The sequence below is a fragment of the Dipodomys spectabilis genome, unplaced genomic scaffold (assembly GCF_019054845.1).
Source record: "Dipodomys spectabilis isolate Male_0828 unplaced genomic scaffold, ASM1905484v1 ptg000174l, whole genome shotgun sequence".
Classification (NCBI taxonomy): domain Eukaryota; kingdom Metazoa; phylum Chordata; class Mammalia; order Rodentia; family Heteromyidae; genus Dipodomys; species Dipodomys spectabilis.
Genome location: NW_024870851.1, coordinates 5,298,476 through 5,317,841, shown reverse-complemented (window position 1 = coordinate 5,317,841; position 19,366 = coordinate 5,298,476). Strand labels below are relative to the sequence as shown.

The 19,366-nt window shown below is 42.4% G+C and overlaps 1 protein-coding gene across 2 annotated transcripts in view; it reads left to right on the top strand.

The window, feature by feature from the left end:
- Myo3b (myosin IIIB) overlaps positions 1-19,366 on the top strand; it is a 370,163-nt gene that overhangs the window by 234,001 nt on the left and 116,796 nt on the right. The window contains exons 25-29 of one of the 2 annotated variants that reach the window (XM_042694123.1): positions 3,297-3,408; positions 5,226-5,388; positions 6,646-6,726; positions 15,153-15,165; positions 18,792-18,836. In XM_042694123.1, coding sequence (XP_042550057.1) covers positions 3,297-3,408; positions 5,226-5,388; positions 6,646-6,726; positions 15,153-15,165; positions 18,792-18,836 — 414 coding nt within the window. The remainder of the gene's footprint in view (positions 1-3,296; positions 3,409-5,225; positions 5,389-6,645; positions 6,727-15,152; positions 15,166-18,791; positions 18,837-19,366) is intronic. The other variant, XM_042694122.1, reaches the window with a different exon arrangement.

Sequence of the window (19,366 nt, the reverse complement as noted above, 5' to 3'; positions counted from 1 at the left end):
TCCTTGTTCTGTTGGAAAACTTCCCTGCCCTGCCTGCATTTCCTACAGTATCTTAGAAAACATTTAAATAGACATTTCTCAATATCTATGTTTTAATAAAAATGAGACCCTGAGTATTTTGTCACTTACCACATGGTTCTGGAGCAGGCAAGACCTCAGTATATCATCAGGAGTCATGTGGAATCCTTGACATTGTAGTCAACATGCTGTTCAGAACATCTAAGATGTGTGTGTGTGTGTGTGTGTGTGTGTGTGTGTGTGTGTGTGTGCCAGATGTTCATAGATCTCGAGCCCCACATGTACCACTTAAAAAAAACTAAGAACTCCTTATTTGATTCCTCCTCCCACCCATAAGAATCCAGAAATGCAAGTGAATGAATTGCTTACAGGTAGATAGGTGGATTTAGCTCAGTGCACAGACACAGCCGTGAGATCAATTCTACCTGCATGACACAGCTCAGGGAAATGGTATTCTTCAGTGTCTTCAAATAGATGTGTAGGCTTCGTGTTACTTTATTATTCCTTATCTCATAAAGTTCCAGCTTATCTCATAAAGCACCTTCAGGAACAAGGGGGCATAGTCTCCCAGACATTTCTCCCCCACTTCCTTACAATAGAGTCTTTATACTGAACTACATCATGTTTCTCTTACCTCAGTTAATATACATTGTTATACATATATCACTTATCTATTTCTATACAGCTTTTGACACTTCATCTCTTTACAGTATTGTTGCTCAGCTCTTTCTAGATAGGTATATTATCTTTACAGCAAGAGCATGAGGTTGGAGGACTAAAAAAAAATCAAAGTTAAGTATCAATATTAGTTTAGGATACAGTGCCTATTTTTATGTATTTATTATTTGTTTGGCTGTTTATTTTATTATTTGTTTGTGCCAATAGTGGGGCTTCAGTCAGGGCCCCACTATTGCTCTGACTTGGCTTTTTTCGCTCACAGCTGGTATTCTGACACTTGATTCATACCTCTATTTCTGGATTTTTGCTGGATAATTGGAAATAAGAGTATTGAGAACTTTTCTGCCCCAGGCTGGTTTCAAATCATGAGCCTCAGACCTCAGCCTCCTGAGTAGTTAGGATTAGAGGTACGCATTGCCTATTTAGGAATCAGCAGTTGCTAAGGAAGATTGATAGATATCTGAAAAAAAGTGCACATTCTTGACTACAGAGCTGGAAAGTTTCTTGTTCTTTATCTTCATAGCTATAATGTGTCTTGCTTTCCTTTATCTTGTTCAGTGATGGTTACTCATTAGGATCTCTTTAAATATGTCATCAAAGTATCATTGGTATTGGGCATTCACCATGAATAAGCTCACAAGGTAAATGGCCATGCCTAAAGGTAGGAAATCCTGTTTTTACTACTTCTATACTTGCTTCCCAAGACCCTCCCTATACATTTGTCATCTATTCCCACTATCCTCATGAACACTAAGACACAATGTTTTTTGCTGTAGCCAATGACAAATCAGAGAATGTGTTCGCTTAAAATACTGTACTGGAGGTATAGTCAAGTGGTAGGATGTCACATGTGAGCAAGAAAGCCTGAGAGAGAGAATGTGAGACTCTGAGTTCAAGTGCCATTAGAGGCACCATAAATAAAGAGTTTCTAAAAGAATAATATATACACATATTCATTACATAATGTAGAATATTTATTGTATAATATATAAAATATTCGATATATCATGCATTATATATAATACATACACACATTTATATTTGCAGATACCAGGGTTTAAACTCAGGGTCTCAAGCTCACTTAGCTTTTTTGTTCGTGTGTGGTACTCTACCACTTGAGCCACACCTTCAGTCCAACTTTGTGTTGATTTTTTTGGAGGTGGACTCTCACCAACTTTTCTGCCCAAACAGGCTTCAACCCATAACCTTCCAGATCTCAGCCTCCCGAGTAGAATAGCTAGGATAATTTTTTTAAAATAGAGAGAAGAGAGAAGAAAGAAGAGGCTAAGAATAGAGTTGAGGGGTAGAGCACATGCTTACCATACACAAGGCCCTAGGTTCCATTGCAGCATCAATAATAATGAAGGAAGAGGAGGACAAGGATAAGGAGGAAAGGAGAAAGGAGGAGAAAAAAGTCCTTTTGGTGCTGATAACATTCTCTTTATATCCTATGAAGGAAGGCTCCTGGGTCATATAAAATCTATTAAAAGTATTTGTATGTTATTCTGTTGTTAATATTTCTTTTTTTTTATGGGGACCTCATCTATGAACCTAGCAAGGGTGAGATGATATTTTTTCCTTCTCTACAGTAGTATTCTCTGAATCTACCCAGAAGCCCTTTCATCTGAAAGTTCAGACGTTTACTAACATGGTATAATTTGTGAAAACCTGTAAGGATCTAGGGATATGGCTTGATGGGAGAGCACTTGGCTAGTATGCATAGGATTCTGGCTTTAATCTCCAGCACAACAAACAATAGCAACAACATAAAAATATGTTCACTTGCTGGGCACTGGTAGCTCACACCTGGAATCCTAAATATTCATGAGGCTGAGATTTGAAGATTGAAAATTGAAGCCAGCCTGGGCAGAAAAGGCTGTGAGACTCTTATCTCCAATAAACCACTTAGAAAAAGATGGAAGTGGTGCTCTGGCTCAAGTGGTAGCCCACTAGCTCTGGGCAAAAGAAGTTCAGGGACAGGGCTTGGCCCTGAGTTCAAGCCTCAGGATTAGAAAAAGAAAGGAAGGAAGGAAGGAAGGAAGGAAGGAAGGAAGGAAGGAAGGAAGGAAGGAAGGAAGGAAGGAAGGAAGGAAGGAAGGAAGGAAGAAAGAAAGAAAGATGCCTACTCTGTTTCTTGGATGTGACATAGAGAGAATTCAGCACAGAGACAATCATGGTATCAGGCTAGCTATAGATTGCTTCAGATGGTACTTTTAAAGCAGAGTCACAATATGTATAATGGTATTTAAGTTCTTTTTTATAATAATACTACCCTTTAAAATTACGATGTTCACTGCCAGGGCTGTCTAAATGTCAGCTTTCAAAAAGGATTGTATGTTTTGATTTTGCATGTAAAAGACACTGAGTATGTATTGAATATGAATGAACAACACAACGTTCAAAGGAAAATACTCGTTGCAGAAAACATGAAAGCAAATCAGTACAAATTGTGTCTTTTATTACCTAACATGCTGTTAGTGGGGCTCAAGAAATATTTACTGTTAAAAATAGGCTGGCCAGTGTGTCCTGAGCACTTCTGCTACACTAACTTAAATGATGACTAGAAATGTTTCCTTTGTTTTTCCTCTTTTATTCTGTAGATATTATTACTTGGCATTCAGAGCACATCAAACACCTCCTGCCAGCAAAGAGAGCTGTGTCGCTATCTTGGAAAAGTCCAGATTAAATCATTGGGTACTGGGAAAAACAAAGGTAGTTCTTTCTTTATTGTCACTTGTGATGCTTTCCTGTGTGTGCCTTTGTCTCTTGTCACTGATATCATTAGTAAAACAGATTTTGTGGGCCAGGCACTGGTGGGTCACATTTGTAATCCCTGCTACTCAAGAGGCTGAGATCTGTGGATCATAGTTCAAAGCCAGCTGGGGCAGGAAAGTCTGTGAGATTTTTATCTCCAATTAATCATTTGAAAACTGGAAGGGGCATGGTGGCTTAAAGTGGTAGAGTGTTAGCCTTGAGTTTAAAAGCTCGGGGACAGTGCCCACACCCTGAATTCAAGCCCACAACCAACCAAAACAAACAAAAATGAAAAACAAAACAGACTTTGTAAGTGGTAGAGCTCAGAAGGCAAGATCCAAATCTAAATATTCTAGTCTTGAGTCAGGAACCAAGTTTCCTTATATTATGGGCCAGAGGAAGAGATTTGCCTGCTATTTGTAATTTAAGAGTCATTTAGCATTTCTAGAATAAGGTTTATTTATTTATTATTTATTTATTTATGGTACAGGAGTTGAAACTCAGGGTTTCATACTTGCTAGGCAGGCCCTCTACCTCTTGAGTCACATCTCTACTTATGGCATTTCACTGCTTAATTTGAGGTAAGAGTCTCATGGATTTGTCTGCACCTGGTAGTACTGATGTTTAACCTCTAGACCTTTCACTTGCTAGGTAGGCACTCTACCACTTGAACCATGCTCCCCAACCCTTTCTACATTTATATTTCGGGTCAAGTCTTCTACTTTTGCCCAGGCTGGCCTTTGATTGCAATCCTCCAGATCTCTGCCTCCCATGTACCTAGAGTTACAGGCATTAACCTATCCGGCTTTAGAATGAGATTTTTTGAACTCCTTTAAAATACTTCATATTCTAGCACACACATAAACATGCTAATCAATTTAATGGCATTGATGAGCTTCCTTTAGAGTTTTGTTCATTCTCTTTTCATTAGATTCATGTATGCTCTTTATTGCATATCCAGATTATTAGATTCAGTATGCATGGCTTTTGTTTTGGAGAACATTATGTCCCCACAGAATCTCAGTTTTTATGGTCCATCCTGAATCTCCTTGCAAAGCCAGGTCCAGTCTGAGTATAGCCTGAAGTACTGATGTTCCTCCTTAGAAGTAAGATCATTGTGGTCATTCAGGTCCCTTTCTTCTTTTCTTTCTGGACTTCCTTGGTCAGCCTTGGCTGGGGTGGTTGGCTAGTACCCCATCTCAGGCTTTGGGACACAGGCTGTGGGGGGGTCATGAGAATAGAGCCTGAGCTTTGTTCTGGAAAGAACTCCTTCCTGGCTGACATGAGGCAGGCCTGGAGAACATCTGGATCTTTGTCCAAATGTATTTTCATCATCTGCTGACGTCAGTAATCAAGGATTGGCTCAATGGAAGAAGGAAATTAATTTGCTCCCTAGCAGCCAAAAATATGAGTATAAATCAAATCACTAAAAACTCAATTCAGAGCATAGCTTTAATATTTACAGCAAGAATAGAATGTACTGGTGGCTCATGCCTATAATCCTAGCTATCCAGGAAGGTGATTTCCAGAGGACTGCAATTCAAAGCCAGTCTAGGTGGAAGTCCATAAGACTCTCATCTCCAATTAACCAGCAAAATGCCAGGTTAGGAGGCCTGGCTCAAGTGGTAGAGCATAAGATGTGAGCAAGAAAGCTGAGCAAGAATATGAGACTCTTGAGTTTAAACTCTAATATCAGTGCAAATAAAACAAAATGTACTGGAATGGATTCTTTTGAAAGTTCATTTGTCATGATAAAATGAATGTCTCCTTTTCAGGTTTTTCTCAAATATTACCACATTGAGCAATTAAACTTGCTCCTTCGAGAAGTCATAGGCAGAGTGGTTGTGCTGCAAGCATACACCAAGGGGTGGCTCGGAGCCAAGAGATACAAAAGAGTCAGAGAGAAGAGGCAAAAGGGTGCAGTTACCATCCAGTCAGGTAAATAACCCACGTCTCATGAACACTGCCCTAAGTCATGGCATTTTACTAAGTCCTAGGGCCACTCACCTGTTGCTTTTCTTGGTGGTGGCTTTCTTTACCCTCTCTCCTCCTTTTTTTTTCTGTCTCCTTCCTTCCTCCCTTCCTTGTTTCCACAAGTGTAGCTTCAAGTCTGGCTTCATACTAGATGTTGGGAATGTAGCCACTAGGAGCCCCTGTGGTCCCTGACCACAGAGAAGAACATACAAGTCATTAGAACACACTGAATCAAGTGACAGAGACACTTGGCCCATCTCCAGATTGACTGTGTTACTGAACATTCCACGACTTCATTCAGCATCTCCAGGAAGCGCTCTCAGGCCAGATGGACTTACAGATCAAGCGAACACATTCCTAGGCACTCCCGTGCCCAGGTGAGGTAGTGCCTCTGTGCACATACGTGTCTGTGTCATGTTCTCACACACAGCAGTTGCTCTGATAGGGAGCAGCAATGGTAAAATAACTAGATCTTGAGTTGGTGGGTGAGTTCCTTCTCATGCTCATAATCCACAATCTCAGTGCCCCGCTCTGGGCCTCAGAAGCTCACCCAGCAGGTTAGACAGTTGTGTAGAAGTGGGCATGCCAGACAGCTGCTCATCTCTGGATGGAAGTAGCTGATGCCACCCCCACATTCTCCCCGTCCCCGTCTCTGCTCTCTCTTCTTTGCCAATCTTCTTTGCTTTCCCCTTCCATCAAAGCTCCTTTCCCTTGAGTAATTTCTTCGCGTAGACATCACCCTCAATAAATGCTAGTCATGGGCCTCCCTATGTCCCTGGTCGCCTATCTTTCTCACCAACCTTTATGTTTACGTTGCTCTCCCAAATAAAACACATCCAAGAGATCAGCCTGTTCCAATGCCTTCTGCCTTCCCTCCAAACCTCTTCCCCAGGCTCTGAATACAAGGTTTCCTCCATAGGTTGGAATGATAGAGAGCTGCCCCACCTGGGGTCATGGTCTGAGGTCAGTCCCATGTGGAATTCAGACTGTTCTGGAAACTTCACTACTTGAACAAAAATGGTTCCTTGGAAGCATTTCAAGTGCTGAGAGCTCTCCCCTGCCCCAACATAGCTCCTGCAGCTCTTCTTCTTTTGCTCAGTGAGAAAAGCAGGAGGGAGGAGGAGAGGGTAATATAAAGTTGAAGGGGAACAGCTTATATCAATTCTCTGGCACATTCTTAAATTAATGTCATTCCTAGCACATGGCTTTTTGTATTTTTAGCCTGGAGAGGATATGATGCTCGCAGGAAATTTAAGGAAATAAGCAACAGAAGGAGCGAGTCTGCTGTTTGCATCCATACAGGTAATTAGAGCATCATTTTTAGCAATGTCTATTTGAAAATATGCTATGATTCGCTTCAAATGAGCTTGGAAAGGCTAAGAATTCAGAAGCCCTGGAGAAGGTCCTGTTACTCCTCTCGCTTGCTGGGACATGTAGGAGGCAGTAGGGCCCATTTGCAGTGGGCCATTCTGGTCTAAAAAAGCTGTGGGATGAAACAGACGCAAAGTAACTTGTCACACAGCTCATCAGGGCAAGGCCTACATTGCCACATTGCCACACAGCACTTTGGACTGCATCTGCTTTGTATCCTGCCAACAGCACCAATCCCCTGTCTTCATCTGCAAAATGAGAGTACTCATTTAAAAAGTCTGATTAGCGGGGTACCCTTGGATCAGGCCTGAAATCTTAGTAACTCAGGAGGCTGAGATCTGAGGATTGAGTTTGGAAGCCACCCCAGGCAAACAAATCTGAGAGACTCTTCTTTCTAATTAACTAGCAAAAAGCTAGACATGGAGATATGATTCAAGTGGTAGAGCACAGCCTTGAGCAGAAAACTTTAGGTCCCTGAGTTCAAACCCTAGTACCTCCCCCGCTACATACACACACACATACACACACATTTCTAACAAAGTTTGCCTGCCTGTCATAATCACAGAATAGGAATGAGATTTTCCTAGTTGTCTGAGTTTCCTAAATCCAAGGCTTTGTGTGGCTAGCAAGGTCCTGGGGTCGATGGGGTGGGGACACACAGTGGCTCTCAAGGATCAGCTCTTCCTTGGCAGTTTAAGCTGTTGTGAGCTCCGGTCACTGGCTCAACAGTACCCTCCCTGGCTTTCAGGTCACTCTGCTTTTCTACAAACGGCATGTCTACTAGTGGCGCCAGGCTGGTTTCTTCTCTTATCAGAAGCCACATATTCCTAATTGAGGCTCCGGGAGAAACAGGCATGCCAAGAGCTCTGGGAGTGCAAGAAATTGTAGACAGAATGAGAGAGAGCATAAGTTGGTGTACTCAGAACAGGGTGTACTCAGGGTTTCAGAGACTATAAGCATGGGGGTAAATTCTTCAGGAGACAGCTGCAGCCTTTTCAAGCAGACCAGGCCCAGCCCAAGCCCAGGCCTGGGCCCAGGCTGCTGGGACTACCTCAGACCTCTTAGGCCACTGCAAAAGCCTGGTGTCTTCGTTCAGGACAGTTAGGGCAGAAGAGGTGCCATTTAAATGCCAATATTCTCCTAAGAATTCTAAGCTCTACAACTTTAATACCACAGGGCAACAGGGAGAGGGGCTTCATTCTAGTTGTAGCTGAAGAAGACATAGGATATATCCTTCTCTGATCTCTCTCTCTCTCTCTCTCTCTCTCTCTCTCTCTCACACACACACACACACACACACACAGAGGATTTTGTCTCAGGAAGAGATCTTGCAATCTGACCCTAAGCCTAACATAGATTTTAAAAGAAAAACATGGAACTTGTGTATTGTTGATCCAATGAGTCTAGGGCATAAAAACCATCAATCTAGTTTTCCTCATGGAAAAAATCACCTCCAGAGGACCGTGTCCCCGCCTTGGAAGCAGGACTACATCATGGACACCTCTCACCAGTGCAGTCTCAGGACCACAACCAGTGCAGTGGCTATGGGGTGGGAACCATAGCACTCACAGAACAAACTGTCTGGTGGAACTGGAGGCAGCATGCGGTTCTTCAGGTGCCTTTTTTATTTGTTTAGCTTTGCAAACACAGTGGAAATGTTGCCAGCTATTGAGAACCATGTACTAACAGACTGTGGGGAGGCTTAGGCAGACATGAAGGTAGCCCCAATGCCACCCCTGCCCAGTGAGGCTGCCAGGGCAAAAGCAGACAAGAAGGGATATGCCAGTTAGGGTTAGGACTGTGATTTTTCCCAGGGCGCATTCTCATGGCAAAGACATTGCCTAGCAGAGCAGAGCAAGCTCCAGATCCAGCCATCTCTTCACTTTGGAAGCCTCCAAAAGTGGCCTAGGAACATGACAGTTTCTGAGGTTCATCTCTAATTGCTGACTTTTGCAACAAATCATTGTATTTGAAATTTACATTCTATACTACACCTGGCTCATAGTCATCATCTGCTTTATTTTTTTTAATGGTGTTGCCAACTATGTTGTTGCTGTTGCTGTTGTTATTATACAATTAATACTGTGCCAGGCCAGGGTTTAAATTCAGGGCCTGGTGCTGTCCCTGATCTTTCTTAATCAAGGCTAGTGCTCTACCACTTGAGCCACAACTCTGCTTCTGGCTTTTTTTTTTTTTTTGGTGTTTACTAGAAAGTCACAGTCTCATGGATTTTCCTGACCTGGCAGGCTTCAAACCATGATCCTTAGATCTCAGCCTCCTGAGTAGCTAAGCTTATGGGCATGAGCCAGCAGAATCCAGCTTCTATTATGTATTTTTAAAAGAGTAGCCCTTGAAATTTAGGAAGCATTTGGCCTACATGATGCTGCTGAGCAGTGCATATTGAAATTTGTTTTTCTTTCATCTCCTTCCCAGTAAATGCAGCCGCACAGGGTTTAGCCCTTCAACTTCCTCAGAACTTCCCCTCCGAATTCCCGATCTATTCCAACACATTCACACACCAGCAACAAGCTGCCTTCCCGAGCTGTCAACCTTTTTCATCTGAAATGTAAATTAATTCTTGCTGGTATGCCTTGACAGAGATCAAAGTCAGCATTAACCTTCCTGGCTTTCTCCTCTGACGGACACTGGTAGGATCTCTGTGTCTCCACTCCCCCGCCCTCCCCCAGACACCCTCAAAAGAGGAGCCACCCTTTCAAAGACTCCCATGCCTTTCATAAATGATCTCCTATGTACTTTAAACTGGGTGCAGGGTGATCTCTCCCACTGGCTAGTCCTGAGATCAGCCTGCTATATAATTGTGGGATTCCTGGGGTGGGGTTAAATGGCTGTGACAAGGGGTGGAAGGAAGGCCCTCCCTTACTCAGTGGGTCACTTCTGGCCTGTCAGTCTCTGAGGTAGGTCCTATTTGCATTTCCAAAATAAACAGCTGCCTTTCAAATACATGAGCTGGTGGGCTGAGATCTCTGTGGGCCCAGGCAGTGTTCAGATGCTGCAAGAGAAAACAGACCTCTGCCCAGCATTCATTTCCTCTGTGGATAGCCATGCAGGCAATAAAGGGCCTTTGTGAGGTGGGAGGGGGGAAGAAGGGGGGGTCTGAAGCCCCCAGGTTCTTGACTAGTTTCACTTTGGGGCTGGGGAACAACTCTGAATGCCAACTTGGAGAGAAGTGGCATGTTTCGTCTTTTCTTTATCAGCTAATTCTGATCATGTATTTCTCACATGTATCAATGTTCATATAGATGGGATATTCCTTTTTTTTTCTTTGTTGGTTTGGGGTTTGAATTCAGGGTGTGGGTGCTGTCCCTGAGTCTCTTTGTGCTCAAGGCTAGCATTCTACCACTTGAGCCACAGTGCCATTTCAGTTTTTGAGTGGTTAATTGAAGATAAGAGTATCATGGGGACTTTTCTGCCTGGGCTGGCTCTGAACCATGATCCTCAGACCTCAGCCTCCTGAGTAGCTAGGATTATAGGCATGAGCCACCAGTGCCCGACTATATGGGATATTCTTTACCAGGACTTGAACTCAGGGACTCAAGTAGGCTCAGCTTTCTTGTTCATGTCTAGTGCTCCACTGTTGGAGCTAAGCCTCCAGCCTGATGTTTTGCTGGTTAATTGGGTATGGAGTCTAGTGGACTTTTCAGCCTGGAATGGCTTCAAACCTCAGTCCTCCAGGTCTCAGCCTCTTAAGTAGCTAGGATTATAGACACAAGCCATGGAGGGTATTCTAAGTAAAAATTGACAGTGTACTTATTCTATTTATTATTACTAATCTATTATTTTTCTTAGCTATTAAATATAGCTATTGATAGCTATATTTATTAACTATTATTTTTATTGTCTATATTTTATTAGTTAGTAAAACAAACCTAACTATATTTATTACACTAAAGTACATATATTTCCTTCTGAAGACTATCAAAATAACCTACAGGGAATTTTTTTTTAAGATCTAGGTCTCTTTCTTTGAAAAAAGATTTTATATTTTTAAAATTCTCTAATTTGGGGTCTGTTTTTTAAAGATAGCCAAGTGGTGTGCCTCCCTTTGAAATGCTCTGTCAGCAGTATGAAGGTTCCTCAAAAGACTCTACATAGAGCTCTCCTATGACCCAGCAATCCCACTTTTAGGCATTTACCCAAACAATCACAAGGCCATACTAAAGCTATCAGCACAACTATGTTTATCACTCACCATAGCTAAGATATGGAACTAACCTAGATGCCCCTCAATAGATGAATGGATCAAGAAAATGTGGTATACATATATATATATATATATATATATATATATATATATATACATACATACATACATATATACATACACAATGGAATTCTATGCCTCCATCAGAAAGAATGATGCTACCCCCATTTGTTAGGAAATGGAAAGACTTGGAAAAAATTATATTAAGTGAAGTAAGCTAGTCTCAAAGCAACATAGGTCAGATGGTTTCCCTTATCTGCAATAACTAGTATATGTCTAGGACAAGCAGAAGAGGTCAAAAGCTTGTACATATGACCATATGTACATATGACCATATGCTAATAGAGATGAGCCCAAGATAGGGACACAAGAGGTTTGATCTTTGTTGCTGTTCTTTTAAATGTACTTATAATGTACTATGTGATTTTTTTTGTTTCTTTGAATGTTCTTCCCCCATGACACAACTCCTTTTGTCACTGTATTTGATTCTGGTACCCTGCATCTTGTATATATATTTTTCTAATTTGGGGAGGGAAAGGAAATAACAAAATGCTGAAATAAGGAGACAGGATGACCCATTGTAACAAAGAGATGTACAAGACACTATGTTGAAAACGAACTTTACAACATTGAGGGGAGAGGGAGGAATTGGGGAGGTGGGGAGGAAAGGGATGGTAGGGGAAAAATAAAAGGAGGGTGTAATAATGCTCAATAGGAAATGGGCTCATTACCTTGCTCACATAACTCCCTCTGTACAGTATCTTTAATATATATATATATATATGTATATATATATATACACATAAAGGAAAAAATTATCTGATTGAGTAAGTTGACAGGAAGCTGTTGTGGCTGGAACTTGGAATTAGAGAATTTGGAAGTAGAGAATATCTCCCAGAAGGAGTTTGCAAAACCCTATGGGTTTAAAGCACACTCATCTCAGTGCTGTGGAAATTATTGTTTCTCACTGCTCTTTCTTGCTGCCTACTTCCCTGCTTGGCCTTCAGAAAATAACAATAGCACCAACTAAAGAATGGTCATTTTTCCTTTGCTGCCCTTCATGGACAGTACTTTTTGGACATTGGTGGTGATGCTAAGGCTCAGGGCATTTAAACCAGTGCACTTGGTGCTGTACCATACAAAACAAGTGTTGTTTTACATACTGCTTCCTGAAGGAGAAACAAACATCACACACAGGTAGCTGACCCTACCTTGTAACAAAGTCACATTTTTATTGTTTAAAACTGCCCGAACCTTTACACTCTCAAGGTAAGACTTTCTTCAGCCTTTTCTAAATTTAAGAGTCTGTTTCCTTGCTGCTGGTGGTTCAAGCCTGTAATTCCAACTACTCTGGAGGCTAAGCAGGAGATCACAGTATGAGGCCAGTCTGTGCTGCTTCAAAATAAAATTTAAAAAGGGCTAGGCTGCAAATGATCACAAGCAAGGCCATACTAAAGCTACCAGCACAACTGTGTTTATCGCAGCATTATTTACCATAGGTAAGATATGGAACCAACCCAGATGCCCCTCAGTAGATGAATGGATCAAGAATATATCTATATCTGTATCTATATACACACATACACAATGGAATTCTATGCTCCCATCAGAAAGAATGGCACCATGCCATTTATAAGGAAATGGAAAGACTTGCAAAAAAATCATATTAAGTGATGTAAGCCAGACCCAAAGAAACATAGGTCCCATGGTTTCCCTTATTTGCAATAATTAGTATACATCCAGGATAATCTTAGCAGATGAGCAGAACAGCTCAAAAGCTATGTACGTACATATGACCATAAGATGATGCTAAGTGAAATGAACTCCAAGATAAGGACACAAGTTTTTCTTTGTTGTTGTTTTTAATCTACCATGTGATTTCTTGTTTCTTTTGAATGTTCTTCTCCCTTTGGTGTATCCCCTGTTGTCGCTGTATTTGATTTTGGTACCCTGGTATTGTATATACGTTTATCTGGATCAGGGAAGGGAAGGGGAACAGCAGAATGGTGAGACAGAGGACAAGGGGGAACCAATGCAACAGTGATATACACAAGACAATATGTTGGAAATGATCTGTACAACTTGGGGGTGGGGCAGGAGGGAGGGAAAGTAGGAGAAAAATGAGGGAAGGGGTAACAGGTTTGATAAGAAATGTACCTATTGGGGGGGGTATGATTGGGTGGGAGGGAGGGGGGAGGCTGGGAAGGGAGGTGAAGGGTAAACAAAGGAGGAGGATGCAATGCTTGGTAAGAAATGTATGCATTATCCTGCCCATGTAATTGTAACCCCTCTGTACAGTATGTTCTCAAATAAAATAAAATAAAATTTAAAAAAAAAAAAAAAAGAAATGTACCTATTACCTTACTTATGTAACTGTAACCCCTCAGTGCATCACCTTGACAATAAAAAGAAAAAAGCAAAAGGGCCTGGGCTGTGGCTCAGTGGCAGAGCACTTATACTTGTTTCCTTTAGCGTTTGTGGTAAGTTGTCATTGCCCAAGTAGGCGGTAGCAATAGATTTCTGGAATTTACATAAATTTCCTGGAATTGTCCCCAATATTTCCAGAAATATTTCTTTAAATACACAAGATAGCCTTATTTTAAATTAGACTATTCCATTTATTCAGCTGCTATTTGCTAAGCACTTTATTCCAGGGATATCATGGTAAATAATAGGATTTAATTTGAGGCTTTTAATTCTCCAACTCTAACAGAGAGGGTTCTAAAATATGCTCTCCCTCAGAAAACACTATTTGAATGAATCAAATTATTTTATGTCATTAGAACTCATTAAAAAGGATTTTCATAAAAGGGTAGAAATCCTTAACAAACACAAAGATATGTATTGCCATAATTCATGCTTCTTACAGGTGAAAACAATGACAATATTATTTATTTATTTATTTGTCAATCGTGGGGCCTGAACTCTGGGCCTGGGCGCTGTCCCTCAGCTCTTCAGCTCAAGGCTAGCACTTTACCACTTGAGCCACAGCGTCACTTCCGGCTTTTTCTGCTTATGTGTTGCTTAGGAATTGAACCCAGGGCCTCATACATGCAAGGCAAGCGCTCTACCACTGAGCCACCTTCCCAGCCCTTATTTTTTATTCTGATAGAACAATGTATGATAGATTGTTTCTCAAAGCCATACTGGGGGTAGGGGGTGCAAAGAAATGCAGCATTGGGTCTCTCCCACTTTAGGAGTCTCTATTTGTGGTTCTGTCTCTAAGCTGAAACTAGAGTTTTAGGCCTCAGGCCCAGATTCCAGAAGTTTCATATTCCATGTCAGGCTACTGACCCCTGTGCACCAAATAAAGGCACACAGTGAAAGGCACAGAAAGAATTACTAATGGCATGGGAATGCCCTAGGAAGACAACATTTCAGTCCATCTTAAAGAGGGAGAATTGGGGATGGAAAGAAAAGGGATGCATATTTAAAACAGTGCCAGGTTACAGGTGTGGTCAGAAATGGTCAGGGATGGCCAGAGGTGGCATCAGAAGAGGTCTGACAGCCCATTGTGTCAAGACTGGTCAGGTGGGACCTTGTTATAATAGGTCATCTAACCTGGCAGGTGGTCTGCTCCTTGCTGGCTTATAAGATAGATGCAAAATGACTATAAGATATGAGGGCTCAGGGCATAGGTCATAGATACAAAATGGAGGCTTGGGGGATGTATAGCCTTTATCCTGCTGCCAGTTAATTTGTGAGACCCAAGTTAGGAGTCACTTCTCTTCAGCAAGAAGTAGTTTTTAAGTGCCTCATAGCATCAATGGGTGATTTTGGGGGGAAAGTACTCCTACCCTGTCAAAACCCATGGTTTCTGGGCCTTTAAGGCATCTGTCAAAAAATAAGCTCTGCCACTCCTGTCCTTGATACAAACAATAAAATTCTTGTCATGGCTTGGTTTGGAATGCAGAGGGATGTCCTTGGTTGTAGAATAGAATTATTGCCCATGTTAGGATGACGCAAGCCAGAAGGCAGGTGCTTATTGTTGACCTAATATCCAGACAGAAAGCTGCCTGGTCAGTGTGGCTTGAGAACCACCTGTGCCTGCTGCCATTGACACAGCACAGAAATGTCCATAGTGGAATTTGGGTGAAGCAGTTGCCTTCTATGGGACTCAAAGTTATGTTAGAAGAAGCTCCATGCCAGTTTAGTGTGAGGCCACCCAGAGGAAACCGATTCCAGAAATTGTCTGCAGAGAGAGGACTCAACTTTCCCAACTGAGCGTGGAATGAGGCAACTTTACGTAATCAATACACTCTCCAGTGTCCTGCACGCCAGGCCTTTCTTTTCTTTCATGTTGTATCATAGTATATGATCGCCTTCATTAGTTCTTTAGGCTGTAACTATATGACAGTAAAGACACAGAGGGAAACACTAAATTCAGTTTCAGGAATGATCATACATGTTTGTATTTTCAGTCAAAAGACTTGTGAATAGAAAGGGTAGGTTTTGTTTTCCACTTGAGCAGAAGAAACAGAAGCACAGAGAGTTTCATTAAGGAATCTTCTCCGTGTTCTGGGTTTACAGCCCTTGCATGCAGCGCTCTTCGCAGCACACTGTGCTTCCGTCTTGGGCAAAACCCCTGGAGACGGGTACCAGCCTGAACTGTGGGAAGAGTTAATACATGCCCTAAGCATGTGGAGTTCAGTCCAAACAAGGGACAGCCCACCATGTGCGACAAAGTTTGCAATTTAATTTCTTCAGCTGTAAAATGGGTATAATGAAAGCCTACTTTTTAGAACTGCTGTGAAAATGAGAATATATCCAAAGCCTTCTGCACAGTTTCTGACATATAGATGATATTCAGTAAATGTTCTTTCTAGCAACTCCTGAACCCATACCCATCCCCTCCTAAACGTGGGAGTTTGGGCAGGTGGGGGGGGGGGGAGAGTACAGGGGGGGAGGTGGCGGGGAGAATCAGTGAAAAACTTTTCTATGATGTATATTATAATGTTGGGACTTCAGAAAGATGAAACCAATTCTCTTTCAGAGAAAAATAGGACCTGTCAAGTCTCAAAAATAGTTACAATAAAAGCTTCATTGAAAAAAAAAAAAGAGATTTTCCAGGTCTTAACTCATGACCTGCTTCTCTGACAGGGAAGAATGAGACTAGAACAGTAACATGTAAAAGATTTTTAGTGCTTATTTTTGGTCTCTTGTGTTGTCATAATGAGAGCTTAATTCATTTGTGTAGGTCAAATTTTTTTTTAAGGAACTAAAGTTGTTAATGCTAAGACTTAGGGACATGCTACTGCCCCTTCCTTACTTCCCCCACCCCCTGGCTTAAGGCCCTTTTAAACTTATTCTGTAAGACAATAAGTCTTCTTCTTACCCTGCCCCCTCCCTTCCATAGAATTGGGGATTTGAAGAACCTGGAGCTGTGGGGAGTTGGAAGAGCTTTGTGTGCCTATCACATTTAACCCACAGTGACGGGTGACTGGCAGCCTAACAGCTGAGCGACAACCATTTGGCCAGGAGTTCAAACCTAAACATGACAAACCATAGCAGGATCCTGGTTTGATTTGCTGTGGCCATGAAGTCTGAATGGCTCAGTACAGAGGCGGAGGCAAGGGTGACAGCTGGTAGCCATCCTTGTCAATAAAGTTGTGATGGTTGAGACACACAAGTAACCCAAGCCTGCTAATTTCACAGACTTTGAGCCAAGTGCTTAGTGTCAGAACTGGCTATAGTCAAGGATGCAGATGGCTGTGAAGGACCATCGCGGGCCCTCCCCTCCCACTCTTTCCTCTGGGTGGCTCAGGAGCAAGTTCAGTTCCCTGTCCATGTCCAGAGAGAAGTGCAGCTTGACAAAGAATCCTTACCTCTTCTACTTTCTCAAAGTCCAGTAAACTTGTATAAATCAGGTATAATTTTACATACAGTGGATATACCGTTTGATGAGATTGGACCAACTCTATGCCCAAATGATCCTCTCACAAGTGAGAACAAGAGCAATTCCAGAAAGTTCCAGAACTTTTTTTTGGTCCTTCCCTTTTCCTGCTTCTAGTGACTACTGATTGGTTTTCCAGAATGTTCTATGAATGGAGTCATACAATACACAGACTTTTTGGTTTGGTTTCTTTACTGTGTCTGTTTGTGTGTGTGTGTGTGTGTGTGTGTGTGTGTGTGTGTGTGTGTGTGTGTGTGTGTGTGTGTGTGGTGTGTGTGTTTGTGCTGGTCCTGGGGCTTGTACTCAGGGCCTGGGAACCATTCTGAAGCTTTTTGTCCTCAAGAATGTTGTTCTACCACTTGAACCACAGCTGCACTTCTGGATTCTTTTGGTAGTTAATTGAAGAGAAGAGCCTCTTGAACTTTCCTGTCCCAGCTGCCTTTAAACTGCAATCCTCAGATCTTAGCCTCTTGAGTAGCTGGGATTGCAGGGGTGAGCAGTAGTACCCAGCAGCTTAATGCTTTTGAGACTCACCTGCTTTGCTGTGCATTCCTTTTCATTATTGAGCAGTATTTCAGAGTGTGGCCGAATCACCATTTCATTCATTTACCAGCTGAAGGGTGTTAGGATTTCCCCCTAACACATCTTAGTGGTTGTAAACCAAGGGACTATAAAATGTTTTGAGTTCTATCTTTTTTAAGGAAAATTACTTTGCTATGTAGGAAAACAGAACTCTTTGAACAAGAATGATCTAACGTCTAAGGATATAGCTTAGTAGTAGAGCATGTGTTTCATGTGTGAAGCCATGGCTTTGATCCCTAGCAACACACACACACACACACACACACACACACACACACACACACACACACACACACACACACACACACACACCATTTCCCCCCATAAAATGGGAGTCTCTTACTCAGGCACTGATGTCTCATGCCTATAATCCTAGCTACTCATGAGGCTGGGATCCAGAGGATCACAGTTCAAATCAAGTCCACACAAAAAAATTGGAGACTTTATCTCCAATTAATCAGCAAAATGCTAGAGTGAAGGAAAAGAGTGCCAACTGTGATTGAAAATGCAGGGCAAGAACCAGGAGGCCCTAAGTTCAAGCCTCGGTACCAGAAAAAGAAAAATGAGAACAGTCTCATGTGAAATCAGGGGATACTCCTGTGCCAGGCTTGAGAGGGGCACCAGATTGGCATGATCACAGCCACGAGAGCACAGCCAATGGAGCTTCTCCCTGCAGTCCCTTTTTAGAAGCAGGCAGGGTGGAACTTGGGAAAAAAAATCCAATGTGGGGTGAGTGACAGTCCCTAAATGCTCCAAGGGAAGGGGACTTCCCCAGACAACAGTTCAATGCCGAGGAGCAACTGATTTCTCTAGTAAGGGTAAAACCTCCCCCCCTTAACTTCCAAGTTAGGAAAAGTAATTATCAGGCAAGACTTTCTTTGAACTCTGTCAAAGTTTCACTGGGATAATGACTAGAATTAAGTGCTGAAGAATCAAAGTGGAAACTGTTCTTATAGCCTGAAATGACTGCACTTGTTTTGTGGGCTGGAGATGGAGGCCAGGAGTTTGATGTGGTGTATGGAAAAGGAAAAGAAAAGAAGCCTGTTGGCAAGGTCCTCTTCTTTAAGGAAAGGATTACTTCCTCTTCGGTGCTGCTTTCCAAGGCATTTGTGTGCCTGGACCTCCCACAAGTTGGCCTCCTTGTGTTCTGATAGGATGGCTGCTGACCAGCTGTCACTCTAGCCAGGAACCACTCTGACTCCCATGAAAGCAGCCAGCCCTGGTCAGGAGGGAAAGCTGGGCATCTGCCTCTCATCTATAGGCACCTTCTCTACAAGGTACAGAGACACATTTTGCCAGTGGGAGCGCAGGAGAGTTCACACAACCCAGATCATTAAGCAGAAAGTCTACTAAAGACAGGAAACCTGCCAAGACAGTGGTGGGGACCATCATCTGGGTGAGTCTCCAAACACAAGGCCAGGCTAGGCCAGGCCTGGGCTCTAGCCTCAGCCACTGATCTACGGGATTGGTTTTGTTTTGATCTGGTGCTACTGTTGTTTGAACTCAAGGCCTTAAGTTTGCTAGACAGGAGCTTTACCACTTGAGCTGTGCTTCCAGACTTTGTTGTTGTTGTTGGTTGTGAGGCTTGAATATAGGGCCTGGGTGCTATCTCTATGCTCAAGGATAGCACTCTACCACTTGAGCCACAGTGACACTTCTGGGTTTTTGAGGTTAATTGGGGATACGAGTCTCTCGAGGACTTTCCTGCCCCGGCTGGCTTTGAACCACTATCCTCAGATCTCAGCCTCCTGAGTAGCTAGGATTATGGGTGTGAGCCACCGGTGTCCAGCTCCTTTTTTACTTAAAAATTTTTTTTTTGCCTTAGTTATTTTTCAGGTAAAGTCTTATGTTGGCCTCCAACTATACATGATCCT